Source organism: Grampus griseus, assembly GCF_964374135.1.
Source record: "Grampus griseus genome assembly, chromosome: 12".
Lineage (NCBI taxonomy): Eukaryota > Metazoa > Chordata > Mammalia > Artiodactyla > Delphinidae > Grampus > Grampus griseus.
Genome location: NC_139006.1, coordinates 16,100,327 through 16,118,574, shown reverse-complemented (window position 1 = coordinate 16,118,574; position 18,248 = coordinate 16,100,327). Strand labels below are relative to the sequence as shown.

The following is an 18,248-nucleotide window of genomic DNA, read 5'->3' as shown; positions in this document are numbered from 1 at the left end:
GAATCACGGACATAGAGAACAGATTGGCGGCTGCCAAGAGGGACGGGGTTGGGGAAGGGATGGAGTGGGAGGTTGGGGTTAGCAAATGTTAAGCTTTTATACATAGAATGGATAAACAACAAGGTCCTACTGTATAGCACAGGGAACTATATTCAGTATCTTATGATAAACCATAATGGAAAAGAATATAAAAAAAGAATGTATATATATGTATAACTGAATCACTGCTGTACAGCAGAAATTAACACAAAATTGTAAATCAACTATACTTCAATTTAAAAAAATAGATGTGGTGTATATACACGATGGAATACTACTCAGCCATAAAAAAGAATGAAATAGGGCTTCCCTGGTGGTGCAGTGGTTGAGGATCTGCCTGCTGATGCAGGGGACACGGGTTTGTGCCCCGGTCCGGGAAGATCCCACATGCCGTGGAGCGGCTAGGCCTGTGAGCCATGGCTGCTGGGCCTGCGCGTCCGGAGCCTGTGCTCCGCAACGGGAGAGGCCACAACAGTGAAAGGCCCGTGTACTGCAAAAAAAAAAAAAAAAAAAAAAAAGAATGAAGTAACGCCATTTGTAGCAACGCTGTAAATCAACTATACTTCAATTAAAAAAAATAGATGTGGTGTATATACATGATGGAATACTACTCAGCCATAAAAAAGAATGAAATAACACCATTTGTAGCAACGTGGATGAACCTAGAGATTATCATACTAAGTGAAGTCAGAAAGAGAAAGACCATATTATATAACTTATATGTGAAATCTAAAATATGAGACAAATGAAATTATTTATGAAACAGAAACAGACTCACAGACATGGAAACAAACTAATGGTTACCAAAGAGGAAGGGGGGGTGGGGGAGGGATAAATTAGGAGTTTAGGATTAGCAGATGCAGAATACTGTATATAAAATAGATAAACAACAAGGTCCTACTGCATAGCGTAGTGAACTATACTTAAATATCCTATAATAAACCAAAATGAAAGAGAATATGAAAAAGAATATGCATATATAACTGAATCACTTTGCTATACACCAGAAACTAACACAACATTGTAAATCAACTATACAACTATGTAATTAAAAATTTAAAAACAAACAGGTCATTAGGCTGGGCCCTAATCCAGTATGACTGGTGTTCTTATAAGGAGAAGAAGTCTGGAAACAGAGACAGATATACAAGGAGGGAGGAGACACAGGGGGAAGACGGCCATCTATTACAAGGCAAGGAGAGCAACCTGGAGTGGATCCTTCCCTCATAGCCCTCAAAAGGAAACAATATTTACAACACCTTGATTTTGAACCTCCAGCCCCCAGAACTGTGAGACAATAATTTCCTGTTGTTTAAGCCATTCAGTCTGTGGTACTTTGCTACAACAGCCCTAGCAAAATAATAGTTTTATATAACCCTCTAAATTTTTTATTTTAAGTTACCTTGGCTCTTCAGTCAAGACTAAATGTTACGATTTTTTTTTCATTAAAAAATCCACACAGCATTAGAAATTCATGGGGATATAGACAGTGCTAAGACAATAAATCACACAGAAAACACAGCTGGACTCCTATGTCATATCATAGTAAAAACTAAATTCTAGACAGATTAAAGATCTAAATGTAAAAAACAAGTCTTAAATTTTTATAATTAATATAATTATAATTAATACAGGAAAATATCGTCATGACCTGGAGGACAGGCTTAAGCAAAACACAAAAGTCAAATCATAAAGGAAATGATTAATAAATTTGACTTCACTAAAAGAACACACCTCTGTTTGGTAAAAGAGTCCATAAGCAAAATGAAAATATAATACCATCAAGAATGTGTAAAAAAAAAAACCTCTTACACACCAATAACAGGTGAAGGATATAAACAGAACTTTCTATAATGCCTAAACTGTGTTACAAACTGTAGTAGCTTAAATTAGTGAATAACCACTTCAGGACTCTAATACCAATCAGAACTCTGGTATCTTAGCTGCTGCTGTTGTGGAGAAAATCATCTGCAGGCTCTGGAAGTTTCTGCTAAAAACGCTGTTATATTTATGTATCAGAAGGATTCTCAAAAAACCTCCATGTTAAGCATTTATATCTCCTTCTTCTTAGGCAACAAGCATGGTCCATATCTCGCCTTTCCTCTTGAAAGTAAGGCCCACTGTATTCTTTCTACTTTTGATATAGTTCGGAGGATAAGTGTTTAACATGTCCTACACCCCCACTGTCAACGCTATCATAGTATGACTTTCTAACTTAAAAAGTGAATTATACTCTCTCCAGATATGTCAACCTGAGGTTCACAAAAATGAGTCTCACGGAAATTTAGGAGCTAGAAGAGAATTTAGAGGGCATTTTGTCCAAATGAGCAAATGAACTGGGATAAGGGTACCCCCAGGATATATGCAGCAGTGTTGGTTCTAGGTGCTATAGAATAAACCTGACTCAACTCCTAGGAGGGTCAATTTTACACAAATATTTTTGAGTAGAGATTTGACTACTAAACAAAATATTTTTACATGCCAATATGTGCTGGGGACACTTCAGATTCTTCCACTCTCTCAAATTAGAGAATAAACATTGGACAAGATGCAGAAATCTCATCTACATGAGGAGGACATGATAATTATGATGGCTACCATTTATTGAGCACTCACTGTATGCTAGACATTGTGGTTAGAGCTTTACAAACATTAACTCATTTAGTCCTCATAACAGCATCAGATAATAGTAATAGTGTAATTGTTTCCATTATACAGAGGAGGAAACTACGATTTTAAAAAGTGGAAAAACTTTCCCATACTCACTCAGCTAGTAAATAGCAGAGATGGTGTCTGGTCCCAGGGCTGTCTGGGCTCCAAAGTCTGTGACCTTAATTGCTGCCTCAGAAATTTGAAATTGAGGCACAGGAACCTTCATCAGTCTTGAACCGGAGGAGCCTTAATTAAGTCACATATCTTTCTGTCCCTCAAGTTTTCTCAGCTATAAAATTACAACAGTACCCATCCCTTCCTTCATCATAATGAGGATCCAGAAGCTTATGGGATACATATGCTCACAGCATCCTAATTTAGAGCTGAAAAGAACGTTGATCACACAAACACTTGAACATGAATGTGTAGGGCAGTCTTATTCATAAAAGCCAAAAAGTGGAAACAACCCAAATGTCCATCAATTAATGAATCAATAAACAAAATGTGTTATATCCATACAATGGAATATTCTTCAACCATAAAAATGAAGTATTGATATATGCTACAATGTGGATGAACCCTGAAAACATTATGCTAAGGGAAAGAAGTCAGTCACAAAAAGTCACATATGTATGATTCTATTTACATGAAATGTCCAGAACAGACAGATCCATAGAGACAAAAAGTAGATTAGTGGTTGCCGGGGGTCAGGGTGTCAGATAGGGTGTTAGGTGGAATGAGGAGTGACTGCTAATGGGTACAGGCTTCCTTTTTTGGGGGGTGTGAAATGTTCTATTGTATACTTAGATAGTGGTGATGTACACTTTTAAAAAGTAAATGTTACGGTATATGAATTCTATCTCAATAAAGCAGTTATTTAAAAACAAAAACAAAAAGAACATGGCAGCAAAGAAATACGTTTAAAAATACTTTGGACAAATAAATCAACTATACTTCAATAAAAAATACTTTGGACAAAAGCATCACAGAAATATACTACATTTTAGATATTATACATTTCATGCTTATAAAAACACATGATATACATTGTTAGAAAAGCATGGCCTTCTACTACTTTTGCTGGTTGTTAACTTGTCCTAGGAGAATCTTAATTCACTTCAAAGTACCCAGTTCCTCTAGTTCCTGAATACCCAGTTAATAAAATGATAATAAAATGCAATCTAAACTGGCTGCTGATGGAAACCCAAGGGGCTTGGCCTGCTTAAAAAGAGAAAGGGAAAAAAAGCCGCAAAACTCACCAAGGGCCTACATTCAAGGCCAGAGAGGATAACAAGAATCTAGATCTAGTGGAAATGTTATCCTCCTATATTCCTTTGGGAACAGCTTATCAGTATTTTCTACAGAGAAATTAGGCAGAGGAACCTCAACTATAAAGATACTCCCTTAGTAAAATAACCATCAGCATGGAAACATATTAACTTCATATTCTGCTTAACATAAACACATTACCTCATTTTCATTTCAACAGTACTTGCATGAGGTACAAATTTTTACCTCCATTCTATTTATTTATTTTTAAATTTTATTTATTTTATTTATTTATTTTTGGCTGCATTGGGTCTTTGTTGCTGTGCAGGCTCTAGAGCACAGGCTCGATAGCTGTGGCACATGGGCTTAGTTGCTCCACGGCATGTGGGATCTTCCCGGACCAGCGCTCAAACCTGTGTCCCCTGCATTGGCAGGCGGATTCTTAACCACTGCGCCACCAGGGAAGTCCCCAACCTCCTTTTTTTTTTTTTTTTTTTTGTGGTACGCGGGCCTCTCACTGTTGTGGCCTCTCCTGTTGCGGAGCACAGGCTCCGGACGCGCAGGCTCAGCGGCCATGGCTCACGGGCCCAGCCGCTCTGCGGCACGTGGGACCCTCCCGGAACGGGGCATGAACCCGTGTCCCCTGCATTGGCAGGCGGATCCTCAACCACTGCGCCACCAGGGAAGCCCCCCAACCTCCATTTTAAGGATAAAGAAAGGGGGCTTCCCTGGTGGGGAAGGGGGCTCACCCTGCCTCCACAAGAGAAGCCAGCGCAATAAGAAGCCCTTGCACTGCAACGAAGAGTAGCCCCCACTCACCGCAACTAGAGGAAGCCTGTGCGCAGCAATGAAGACCCAACGCAGCCAAAAATAAATTTAAAAAAATAATTTAAAAAAATAAGTATAAGGAAAGGGGGACTTCCCTGGTGGTCCAGTGGCTAAGACTCCACGCTCCCAGTGCAGGGGGCCCAGGTTTGATCCCTGCTCAGGGAACTAGATCCCACGTGCTGCAACTAAGAATTCGCATGCCACAACTAAGAATTCGCATGCCACAACTAAAGATCCCACGTGCCACAACTAAAGATCCCACATGCTGAAACTAAGACCTGGTGCAGCCAAATAATTTTTTTTTAATACAAAATAAAAATAAGGAAAGGGAAGCACAAACAAGGTCACCCAGTTAATGAGAAGCAGAGTCAAGATTCAACATTCCAAGCTCAGTGCTCTCGCTATGTCATATTCATATTTGCTTTCTCTGGCCACCTATCTTTCACCAGATCAGAAAGCAGAGTTGAGTCAGCTTCTGCTCACGTTATTTTGTAACATGAACTTAGCTCCCAAGAAATAATTTCCTCTTAAATTGTTCTGGTTTGTTGTATTCCTTTTGTAAGTCACCATTAAGAAACACTAGTTCAGAATAATTATGAATTTTTTTTGAACAAATAGATCAATCTGGCCAGGCCTATCTGGTTAATCTTTCATGAATAATGAATAAAGCCTCAAAAACATATAAAATCTTGGAGTTCCCTGGTGGCGCAGTGGTTAAGAATCTGCCTCCCAATGCAGGGGACATGGGTTCGAGCCCTGGTCTGGGAAGATCCCACATGCCGCGGAGCAACTAAGCCCGTGAGCCACAACTACTGAGGCTGCACTCTAGAACCTGCGAGCCACACTACTGAAGCCCGTGCTCCACAAGAGAAGCCACCGCAATGAGAAGCCTGCGCACCACAACCAAGAGTAGCCCCCACTCGCCAAGTAGCCCCCGCTTGCTGCAACTAGAGAAAAGTCCGCACGCAGCAATGAAGACCCAACGCAGCCAAAAATAAATAAATTTATTTTAAAACCCCCCAAAAAACCTATAAAATCTTACAAGGATACAGATTCCCTTCCCGGTTGCTAAAAAAGGTTTTAGAACTGAGTCAGAAAGGCTACTGAGCTGGCCCTATAATGTCTTCTTGAAGAACTTGTCCAGCTCTTCCCTTCCAGCCAGTCAAATGGTGATTTGATTCCCTAGATGAGAAACCTGCAGGCAAGATCTTTAGCTCCACCTACCACCTGAATTCTCACCTTCACGTTCTGATAGCTCCTGCAACTAGCTATTTTCCAAGTTATTAGGCATCTCTCTCCTTCTGTCTCTCCCCTGTCCCCCCAATCTCCCTCAAGATACCCTGTTCCACTCACTCCTTCCATACCTCTCCTTCTTCCTCTCCGTTTCTCTAGTGGTAGCATTTACTTTACACTTCCCTGTGAGGCATGAAGGTTTTGACCAGTCTCAGGGTTCGCATGGGAAGCAACTATGAAAAAAACTAGTAAAATAACTTCACATGCTGCCCTAGCTAAGCCTTTCCCAGAGACTTAAGCATCAAACACTAACCATGCAGACAAGGGCAGTGCTCTCCTGTGAACGTTTGTGCTTAGGGATTTTATCAGAGTAGTTCTTTTTCCTCTGGTAACTGAACTCGTTTTATTTTCAACTTGTAAGAAGGTTTGAGGTATGATAGTAAATCCAGCTCTTAATTTTCAAAAGTAGGTGGCTTTAGAGACCAGGGCATAAACAACATTCCTGCATTTGTTAAAAAGTATGTTCTGTATTTAAATTAGATTTCCACCTACTCAGCCCTCAAACTCCTTCTTTGCAATGATTCTACAACCTTGACTTCGGTTAATTAATACATCCATGACACCACCCTATAAAGGTACAAATAAAGAACCTTTACTTAATGTGGAAATAAAGAGAACAAATTTTATATACAGATACACATACCTCCCTTCATATTTAAAGAATAAGAAGGAGTGTACATTCGCAAATGTAGTACCAATGAAAATCATTTGCTCTAGAAAATTTCCCTAAGCTTTTCAATTTAAAGGTGGCACCATTTAACATTTGAACTAAATGCATTAACATAATTTTACCAGTGACAGACTTTCGCTAGGTAAAAGAATCACAGACTTGTAGAGATACAAGGAACATCGAATCACTAAGCAAACTCTTACATTTTAAAAATGAGAAAACTCCCAAGTTAAGTGACTGCCAAAGTCCCACAGCTGACTAATGACAGGCAAGGGTCTTTGCTCCTGACACCTAGTTCACCACAGCTGAAATTCTTATAGGTGAAAAATACTTCATTTGTTGATATCAATACCAAAGGCAACAAAAATCAGAACTACTCTTACCTTATATATGGTTGACATTACACAGAAACTCTGTTTCAACTTTTAGTATTTTATACCATAAATTCTTAACTTGTGACTCACCCTGCTGAGTTGATCCAATAACCTTTGGTTCTGTTCTGATAATTCCTGGACAGCCCGTGTTTTTTCTCGATCTGCTTCCCGTAGATGAACCTGCTGCCTCTCCAACTCATCCTGAAGCTGTTTCACATCACTCTCCAGCTCGGACACACGCCCTTCCCACTCCCCTTCTCGGTTCTCAAATCGTCTTCTTAGTTCGTGTTTCTCTTGCTCTAAGTGCTGGGTGAAAAATGAAGAGGATTTTAAAACCATTAAAATTTCCAGGGACTTCCCTGGTGGTCCAGTGGCTAAGACTCCGCGTTCCCAATGCAGGGGGCCCAGGTTCAGTCCCTAGTCAGGCAACAACACCCCACATGCCGCAACTAAGATCCCACATACGGCACCAAAGACCTGGTGCAGCCAAATAAATAAATAAATATTAAAAAAAAAAATCCAGATCCTTTCATTCTTCTCTTTTCACACTCTTCTAACTTTTCTTTTTCCTAGTCAGTCAGCACAACAAAACACTCTGCCACATAGGAGAAGTTGCCCATTACACAGCTGCAAAAATATTCCCTTCTTCCAGAGCAGGGAAGGCTGATTTCACAAACAGAATGCCATTCCTACTGATAATACTTAATGTTTACTCTTATCCTTAGGAATGGGGGTTCTAGACTTAGGAACTCACTTGAAATTTAGTAAATCATCCGTTAATTGGTGAAATATACATTTAAACAACTTAAAATGAGTCCTTAAGAAAATTTCTTTTGCTGTCATCTATTATGCCTGGCATAATAGCAGGCACTTAGAATCACAGAATTTTCAGAGCTAGAAAGAACTCCAGAGATGCTTCAGATTAACCACCTTTTCTTACAAATGAAGCAGCAGAAGATAAGAGATTCAATAACAAGCTCAAGGGAGAGCTGGGATTTGTGTCTTAGTCACTTGACTTTGTTTAATGCTCTAAATCACAACTCAGTATTTCCTGCTATATATAGCATTGTATTTCAAAATCATTAAGGCAAGTTCAGATTCAGGCCCACTTTATTAAATCATGACTTATTAGCCTTGCATATTTATTTCTGATCTTTTCATTCATTCTTGAGTGCCTGTTATAGGCTAGCCACTGACATAATGGTCCTTACCTTTATGGAGTTTCCATTCTAGTGGGAGAGGTTGATAAAAGTATTAAATTGTACAGCGTGACAAATGGTATGCAGGAAAAGTACAGATGGTTTGAAGTAGCAGCTCGACAGAAAAGAACTCTTTTGGATTGAAGGAAATAAGAACATCTTTTTATTTCTGTGAGATAAATACAAATTTGTCTTTTCAGAGGAAAGTATGTTCTCCTACTTAAGAAGCCTAGTATGTACAAAAAAGCCAAGCTATACCTCAGGGAATATATGCAATGTAAAGCAATGGTCCTCAACTTTTGTTGCTGTCAGAAAATCTCTGGTATAATTGTTCAAAATATATCCACCTAAATACTAATTCCAAAGATGTGATTCAGTTAAGAATGAGATGAGGCCTAGGCAGGCATCTATCTATCTATCTAACTATCTAGGTTCTATTGGAAATTCTGATATCACTGAAGGTTGATATCAAGCACTGAGATTGTCTCAAAAAGCTAAGATGAGCATTTGAATCGTCATCTTCAGAGTACTCAAACATCTTTTCACCTTGGGAACCTACACTCTTATTCTACCCAAGTTCTCATCTTTCGAATGTTTTTTGGAATGCCTCTTTTGGAAAGCTTTAAGGGCCAGTGCACAGTTATACAAGAATATCAGTCCCATTACTTCATATCTGAGATGTGCCTAAAAAGAGTGTATCTCATTTCATCTTGCCATTTTATTCCCCTAATTTTCTCTGAGTGACTTGTAAATGTTTCCGAAAGTCTAATTTACCCCCAAAAGATGCAAATTTACCATGACAGAGCAGTCAGAAAAATTAAAATTCTGAGAACATCAGCAAAGGCAGTTTTCACTGAAATAAGTGTATATAGCCTCCAAAGTTGACCACTTCAAGGGAATAATTAATTTTGATATAGCCACTCTGGTATATTTGTTGAAAAAGCCACATTATAGTTATACTTTATACAGCCTCAGTTTTGAGCACAGGGGAAAAGGAATGACAAGAGAGGGACTTGTACTCCTCAGCATGAAAATTTTCTGCTCTACGCTTCCCTCACTTTGCTAAACTTCCAAAAATGAGAATGTTTTAGTCACTATACAAATTTCAGAAAGATGAAATGCAGAAGTAAATGGTAATTACCAGCCTAAAACTATGATACTTGGTTTTATTGAGTTTTTCCAAAATGGAAAAGATTGAGCAGAAGGAAACAGCAAGAACTCAGTAATTACAGTGGTACTGAGAGGCCAGATAAATTAGGTTTGTGTTCTAAAAGAACAGAGAGACTTAAAAATATTCAGCAAACAGCTGTTAGTGAACAGCCCAAGCAAGCAACTAAAACAATCTAATCCACTTGCAGGGGGTGGGGCAGGGTTGAGGACAGGTGGTGCTGATCAGTCTATTTTGTCCTTACATTTCTTTGCACAAGTGACAAACTTCCTAATTCAGGTTTCCCAATACTTTAATTAAAAAAATCAAGACTTTCCTATTAATGAACATACAGAATTTAGCCTTTTGTCTACTCTGAGAAAAGAAAGGTTTCTCCTAGAATTATACTTTCAATTAAGGCTAAATTAACCAGTAAACTCTAGGCAGAGTATCAGCAAGTGTGGAGGTCAGGCTCTGCCCATGCTATTCCCTGCTTCTTGGGGTTATATGGTATTTTAAAACGTAATATCTACAGCTGAAACTAATATAATGATGTATGTCAATTATACCTCAATAAAAAAAGAAAAAAGTTAATGTCAAAACTATCAAGGTCATCAAAAACAAGGAAAGTCTAAAAGTGTTACAGGAAAGAGGAGACTAAGAAGATACATAAACTAAATGCAAGGTGGTATCCTGGAACAGAAAAAGACATTTGGCAAAGGCTAAAGAAATCTGAATAAACTAAGGATATTAGCTAACAATAATGTATTAGTATTGGTTCATTAATTATGGCAAGTATACCATGCTAATGTAAGATGTTAATAATAGAGGAACTGGGGGCAGGGCATATGGAAACTCTCTGCTGTACCATCTTTCCAATATTTCTGTAAATCTAAAACCATTCTAAAAAAGTTTATTTAAAACGCTGAAAAAACAAAAGTTAGTATCATTAGCCCACCTAAAATTGGTTGTTACAGAAATGGATTTCTGCAAAGAACCAAAAAAGCAGTGCTATTCTCCCAGGTCCAGGATATGGTTCTTAAAAAATACAAAGAAAAATACTATTTTTTAAGTGGACCAAGCACTGAATGCAAATAAGGACCCCTGCGTTTGCTTATCTAAATGTACTACCCAATTATGAATCATTTTCCCCTTACTTGTTTTGCTTCTTAAAAAAGAAAACAGTGCTAGAATCATTAGAATTGGCCTAGAGAAGGGGGAAGAAAATGTAATTGAGGAAAGAGATTACCTCTGCAGTAAGAGATAATTCACTCTCAGCTAGAATGGGAAAAAAGGGAATCCTGGACTTTAAAAACATATATATATATATATATATATATATTTTTTTTTTTTTTGCCGTATGCGGGCCTCTCACTGTTGTGGCCTCTCCTGTTGCGGAGCACAGGCTCCGGATGCACAGGCTCAGCGGCCATGGCTCACAGGCCCAGCCGCTCCACGGTATCTGGGATCTTCCTGGACCAGGGCACGAACACGTGTCCCCTGCATCTGCAGGCGGACTCTCAACCACTGCGCCACCAGGGAAGCCCTAAAAACATATTTTTAAAAAACTAAACAACGATTTAATCTCTGAAGAAAAAAGTGTATAAACCCAAGTTACTTAGTTCATATTCTGGGGGAAAAAAAAGAAACTACTAAGGACCTGGCTGGATATGTTTTAAAAGCAAAAGGGCTAACTGTAGATGCAGAAGAAATAAAATATCTAAAGGCATTAAAAAGAAAAATTAAGCATATGAGGGGCTTCCCTGGTGGCGCAGTGGTTAAGAATCCACCTGCCAATGCAGGCAACATGGGTTCGATCGCTGGTCCAGGAGGATCCCACATGCCACGGAGCAACGAAGCCCGTGCGCCACAACTACTGAGCCTGTGCTCTAGAGCCCGCGAGCCACAACTAGCTCGTGCTCTGCAACAAGAGAAGCCACTGCAATGAGAAGCCTGCGCACCACAATGAAGAGTAGCCCCCACTCAGTGCAACTAGAGAAAGCATGAGCGCGGCAACGAAATAAAGGATGCAGCCAAAAATAAACAAATAAATAAATTTATATTAAAAAATTAAGCATGTGAAAATCTAATTCAGGGAATGAATAAAATACAGGATAGTCAATTTAAGGGTGGAAAAAAAATGACCAAAACCTTACAATCTCTCAAATTAAATTGAATCTTCATTCATCTTTAAGAGATGCCTAACTAAAAAACTTCTATGTTAACCTTTAAAGACTTTAAAGAGTGTGCCTTTAATGAGAGAGCAGTGTAAGATCAAGTACTTTACGTTTTAAATGACAAAACACAATCTTGGGTTTGGCGCACAGAACTGGAGAGGTATTCAATAATAGCTAATGAATAAGTAGAAAAGATCTTGAAAATGACTTGGTTCTGAAATTAGAAAGGTGCCAATTTTGAAGTAGTAAGTAAGCAGATGGGACAAAAACAAAACCAGTCTCATTATTTAATAGTCAAACCAACATTCTCTCAGAGTCCTCTCGTGTTTATCTTTCAAACTAACCCGTGAGAAAATGTGTTCGACTCCACTGTCTGATAGTTTGTAGAAAATTACAAATGTTTTTTAAAGTAATGGCTGGTTCTCTACTCCTAAATGTTGAATTTAATTGAAAATCTAGCAGAGTGGTTGTATTAAACTTTAGAAAGAATTTGTTCAAGCAGACATTCTAAAATCTAAGCTGCTTAAAAAATATACTTACAGGTGTAATTTGCAAGGGAAAACTCACTTGCAGGTATCAAATGAAATAGTCCCGTTATAATGAGATTTGTCACTCTCATATTAATACTAAAAGAATTAACAAGAAACTAATGACAATACCTTGATAATTTTAAGTGTACTTTTTAAAAAAAACAAAAACTTTTAATGATAATTTTCAGATATACCTAGAAGAAACTGTACAACTGAACCCCTTCATCACTCATTAATATTGATTAGTGATCAATATTTCACTTTTTAAAAGTTATTTTTCAAATTGTGGTAAGGCATACATAACATAGAATTTACCATATTAACCATTTTTAAGTGTACTGTTGGTTTAGTAGTGCTAAGTACATTCATACTGTTGTGCAACCAACTTCCAGAAATTAAAAATAAACTTTTAACACTAGAGTTCATACGCTGACCTGAGAGGAGTGAAGATTTTTTAAAAGTTTAATAAGAGTTTTAAACTATTTTATTACTGTCTATCAAGTCAACAGCAAAAAGTCAAATGTAATTTATTCTTTTACAATAGAACCTTTCTTGTTACAGAATTTGAATATCTTTTTCCTTTGTTGAAGACATGTATAAAGGTTCCAAATGGAAACCAGGATGTGTATAACTGCACACTCAGGATTACCCTGAAATCTATCACTAATCAAACTGACTGATATGATGTTCCTTTCAAGTTAGCTGTCTCTTTAATCAAGTCCTTCACTGAAGGAATTTCAAATCACAAGCATAAATCTCTGCAGTAGTACTTGTATATAGAGCCTGTAATCAAATCTCTTAAAAAAAAGGACACCCTTTTATTCCTAGACCTCTACTTCAAGTGAAAATTACACAATTCAATTCACTGGGCTGCTTTTTGGCAGTCTACCTATAGGTTTCACAAACCACTTTTCAGAGAGGTATCTCTGGAGTTCATCGACTGGCAGACCTAGTTAAGAGGCCAACTGAACTACAGGGTTACAGTGGTTTCCTTTTTTTCTTCCCTGATTTACTTTTGATATGTCGTTGGAATACAGACACACTTCTTATTATAGAAAAGTTTCTGAATCTACATTCTGACTGTCTGACCCGCAGCAGTGATATGGACCTCATTCACGGCTGTACTTTTCCCTTCTAACTAAGAATAAAAAGAACTGGTTGCAACCAAACTGGGTAACAACAGTAAATGCACAGGCAGAAAAGGATAAGCTCATCCCCACTGCCATGATGCACCTCCCCTACCCCCACTTTAAAAAAAAAATCTAATTTTTATAAATGGTGGCAACCTGTACCACTTTCAAGGCCCTTTTCTAGTTAAGGTCAAGAAAACAAACAGGCATAGCTGCAAAAGACTTTGGTCCAGAGAAGTGGCAGAAATCTTACAGACACTTTAAGGGGTATTTATAACAATGGTTAAAGTTGTATGGTTCTCACAGGTTGCATTTGGCGAACCAACTGCATGTGTGAGACCCAGAACAGAAACAGAAAAGTACTGTTTAAATACATATAAATACTGAGGTCCAAATCAAATCCACAACCAGTGGTCACATGCGGAGCGCAGGCTCACCTGATTTCTGCAATGGAACCATACTTCCTAATCCTTAACTATTTGAAAGCTATATAAAGCTCCTTTAGGGGCACTTGTTTCCCACAACTCTGAGCTGCCGGGAAGTTAAGACAAGGGCATCTGGAGGCCTTAACTCCAAAGCTGAAACGCTTTAGGCTAACACCCTGATTAGCGATTAACTACTTCTCTGAAAACATGGAGCATATTTTAAATGCTTCACGACTTTCTAATTTCTCTGTGTGTGGACATCACCTCAGTGCTGTACAAATAAATGTCATACTGTAAACTCTATTTTAGATGCTGTGTACAGTACGTATACAGAACGGCCCACAGTGTTTGGAGCCGTGCATAGACCCGTTTGCTGTGAGTAGGGTGGGAAAGCCAGGTGGGTTCAATGAATGCCCTCGTCTGATAATCCAAAACCCTCCATGCTACCCCGCTTCCAGGTGGTTTTCTGTGAGGGAGGATGAGCAAGAAAGGTGGGATGGGGTGGGGTGGGTGAGTGGCTCCCGAAGCTACCGAGGGCCGGCAGGCGGGTGCCTGGGCTCCCCCCCACCCCCCGCTTCCCACCCATCCCAGAAGGGACGTCCTCACCTCCAGCTTATCTGTCAGCTCCTTGTGCATCTGCTCGTACTGCCGGCTCATGTCCTGGTTCCTCTCGAGCAGTGCCTTGCCCAGTCGGGCCGCCAAGACCAGATCCTTCTCCTTCTGCCGGATCACCGACAGCAGCTCGGGATCCTGGGCGGGCGGCGGCTGCAGTTCGGCCCCCTCGGCTGGAGGCCCGGGCTCGGCCTGAGGATGCTCTCCGGGGTCGGACGGCCGTTCCCCGGCCGCCAGCAGCGCCAGCTCCTCCTCTAACGCCAGTTCCAGCTCCCCGGGGCCCCCGGGGAAGGAGACAAGGGCGGCGGCGTCTGCGGCTGGATTCCCGACTGCGTCCGCGGCCGCGGCGGGCAGCTCCATGCAGCAGGCGCTGTCCGGCTCTGCGGGTGCTGAAGCGCGGCCAGCCAAGCCCAGGCAAAAGGCGGACATGGCCCGCGCGCGCGGAGCCCGCAGCGGTGCGGCCCGGCCGGCGCGCGCCAGGCTGCAAGGGGGAGGGGCCCCGTCGCACCGCCCCGCGCCTCTCCTCACGCCGCGGCACGCGCCCCCCGGGTCTCCGAGAGCCCTGGGCGCGGCGCGCGCCGCCCCGCCCCTCCCCCGCTCCGGCGGCACGCGCCCCCTTCCCCCGCCCCCGGGCTCAGCTGCTCCGCGAGCGCTGGGGAGGAGGACGGGGTGGCAAAGGGAAGGCTGAGAAAGCGAAGAGTGAGGGGAGGCGAAGCGGGAAGGGCGGTTGCGAGGAGGAACGCCGCCGCCGGCTTTTCAACCACCCTGTTGCTGCTGCTCCCGCTGCCGCCGCTGGCCGGGCAGCGCCTCACGGGGCAGGCGGCGCTCCGCTGTCGCTGCGACGCTCGCTGCTGCTGCTGCCGGTGGCCGCTCTCTGCAGCCGCGCTCCATGTCCCTCGGCTCGGCGGCAGCCCCAGCAGCAGCGGCGGCGACAGCGGCTGCTGCAGGGGCCGAGGCGGCGGCTCCACATCGCGCGCCGCGCAGCCCAACGAGCTCCTTCCTGACTGTCTCAGCTCCTCCAGTTCACCCGGACGGCCGCACCCCGCCCGGGGCTTCCGGCCGCGCCCCCTCTCCCCGCCCCTTGCCGGCGCCTGACGCGCACGGGCACCTGTTCGCCGCGCCAGCGCGCGATTCGCCGGCTCGTGGGTCTCCTCAGCGGCGCCCAGGTGGCGCCGACGGCCTTAACCCCTGCGCTGCCTCACGCCCGGCGGCGGCTGCGCGCGCCGCCCGTGGAGACAGCTGGCGCATGCTTAACTGTCCGGGCGGCTCCCCGACGCGGCCGCGCCCCCGGCCTCACGTCCACCTGGTGTGGCTCCGCCCCCAGCACGCTCACCTCGGGGTGTGGCCTCGCGCGCACCTCCGAGAACGGCCTCGCCCCTAGCCTTGTTCTCACCTTAGGGGACGGCCCCACCCCCCGCCTCACTCCCTCTTCAGGGCTGGGGCGTTTCTCTGGGTCCAATGGGTCTCAGTCTTAGGTGATCACCAAGGGGACTGAGGACATTTCTCCAAGACGGGTGGCCAAGCCCGACAGAGACTTGCAGCCACGGCTTGTGGGTCTGAGCCCCCGTGAGAGCTAAGCAGTCAAGAGAGGGAGCCCTAGAGAGCAGTAGGAGGGATGACTTCAGAAACCCAGCATCTCAATGATGATGACTCAGGGATATAAGGGACCAGATGCCTCAGAGATCAGCAGCCCCGAAAGAAAGGGGTTATGTTGAGAAACAACGGAAAAAACTGCTCACAGATGGAAATAACGAAGCAAAGACGCTCCATGATAACTTCCGTTTATTAGGCGCTTAGTATGTGCCATGTCTTGTGTTAAGTGCTTTATACGCATTATCTTAGATAATCCTCTCAAGAATCTTAAAAGTCAGTACTATCACTCTTCTCATTTTACAGAGGAGGAAATTGAGGCCTTGAGAAATACAGGATCAGATCCAGACAGGCTGACTCCAGGGTTCACATATATATCGTTATTCTTTACTTTCCTCACATATAAGTGTTGAGGAAGGTAAATTTGTGATCAAGATGGCCTGTATCGATATCCAAGGTGCTATCGGGAAAGCTTACTGCAATGATCAAACCAAGCACTGAAGAACCTACTGGGTGATTCCAGTCAGTTCTTGCTTTGACCTCATTGGTAATGCTCTGTCTTCTATTTTCAGAAACAATCCCATCTGAAGCTAGAATTGGTCACTATTCCCTTTCCTCTTGGACAACAACCCATTTTTGAGTTAGATCGTATTTTGATTCTTTTCATTACAGTAAGATGGAATATTTCAGGACACTGAGCGGCTGAAATGAGTCAAATGGTTTCTCATGGCTTTTTGTCCTTATTAAATTCAGAGCCTAAACAATACTCAGGTATATACATCACCTTCTACCCTCAGGCTGAAGGTCAGAATCCTAAAGGTCCTGAGCCTCAGGGCTGACTTTGTTCTCTTGTTGACTGAAAAGGAGACAGACCATAGAGGGGTTCCCACATCAGTCTTAGAGCTAAATTTTGAAAGTTGACCATGGTACCATTCCAACAATGCATTGTTCTCACACTTTTTATTATGCCCTCTTGAGCAGAAATTGTGGGCCCATGGTGAGACCCAACTGAAGAATCCCTTTTGTCTTTTTTGATCAGGAAAGGAGAAGTTACTCCTATAAATAGATTAGGGACACACATATCAAGAGCAAACAGAATTCCTAATTCAAAGTCGTTTGTTTCAGCTATTTATTTTTCCTGATGCAGACTTGCAGCCTGTCTTTCCCTAAAGGTCTTTTTCTTGCCTTCCTTAAACTCGATGGTCCTACTCTATTAGACTTGCCTGTTACTGTGAGAATGAACTATTACAATGCTAACTCTAATTTCTGAGGATCCTTCTTCACAATGTTCCCCTGCCTAACCGGACTAGGAAGTGATCATTTTCTACTACAGGTTTGGCCCTAAGTACTATCTTCTTGTGAATAGTCAAAGGAGACCAGCCCAAGTTTGGAGAACTATTTAGAATAGTGGTTCTTATACTTTTTGGTCTCAGAACCTCTTTACACTCTTAAAAATCATCAAAGATATCAAAAAACTTTATATAGGTTTAGATATTGATATTTACTGTATTAAAAATTAAAACAGAAAAAATTTTAATTTTAAATATTTAAAATAAACCTGTTAAATCTTAACATAATGTATTTAATGAAAAATATATATTCCCCTCCAAAAAAAAATGAGCAAGAAGAAAGGCATTGTTTTTCATTTTTCTAAATCTCTAATGTTTGGCTTAACAGTAGAAAATGGACTTTTATATCTGCCTCTCCATTCAATGTGGTGATGTTTTGTTTTGGTTGAAATATATGGAGAGAATCTGGTCTCACAAAGATGCAATTGGGAAAAGGAGGAATATTTTAATAGCCTTTTCTGATTGTTGAAGATATTTTTCTTTGATAATACACCAAAACTCGGCAAGTGATAGCTTCTTAAAGGTTAGTTGCAAGGTGGAATCTAAAACCACATCAAGGAAATCCACTGATCTACCTTTCGCTTTGAATGGATCTTTTACCCATGTGTGATTGATTCTTTAAAAGTATGTATCAGTCATTGGGAAAATATTGGTTCACTGAGTTATGCAGATCTTCCAAATATTGTCACATGTCATTATACTATATATATTTTAAAATACCATTCATTAATATAACCACTGATCTCATCAGAAAGGTCTTTATGTATTGGCAAGCTATCAAGCTCACTGAGGTGTGTATGAGTTTTCCAAAATTCTTATTTCTACTGGAAAGCTCCAGTTTTATCATTGGTAACCATAGTGTCTATTGTTTTCCTTGAAGTGACAGACTTGGTACATTCTTTTTTTTTTAATCCAAAATGTGTTTATTGGGATGGTTTCCCATTCATTTTGATTCAGGATGCTT

The 18,248-nt window shown here is 41.5% G+C and overlaps 1 protein-coding gene across 2 annotated transcripts in view; it reads right to left on the bottom strand.

Moving 5' to 3' along the window:
- The window catches only part of BICDL1 (BICD family like cargo adaptor 1), a gene marked incomplete at its 5' end in the record, with an annotated part of 95,866 nt that extends 81,092 nt beyond the window's left edge, over nt 1-14,774 (bottom strand). For both annotated transcript variants that reach the window (XM_082667849.1, XM_082667850.1), the window contains 2 exons: nt 7,216-7,431; nt 14,340-14,774. In XM_082667849.1, coding sequence (XP_082523975.1) covers nt 7,216-7,431; nt 14,340-14,774 — 651 coding nt within the window. The remainder of the gene's footprint in view (nt 1-7,215; nt 7,432-14,339) is intronic.
- Nucleotides 14,775-18,248: the final 3,474 nt, after the last annotated feature.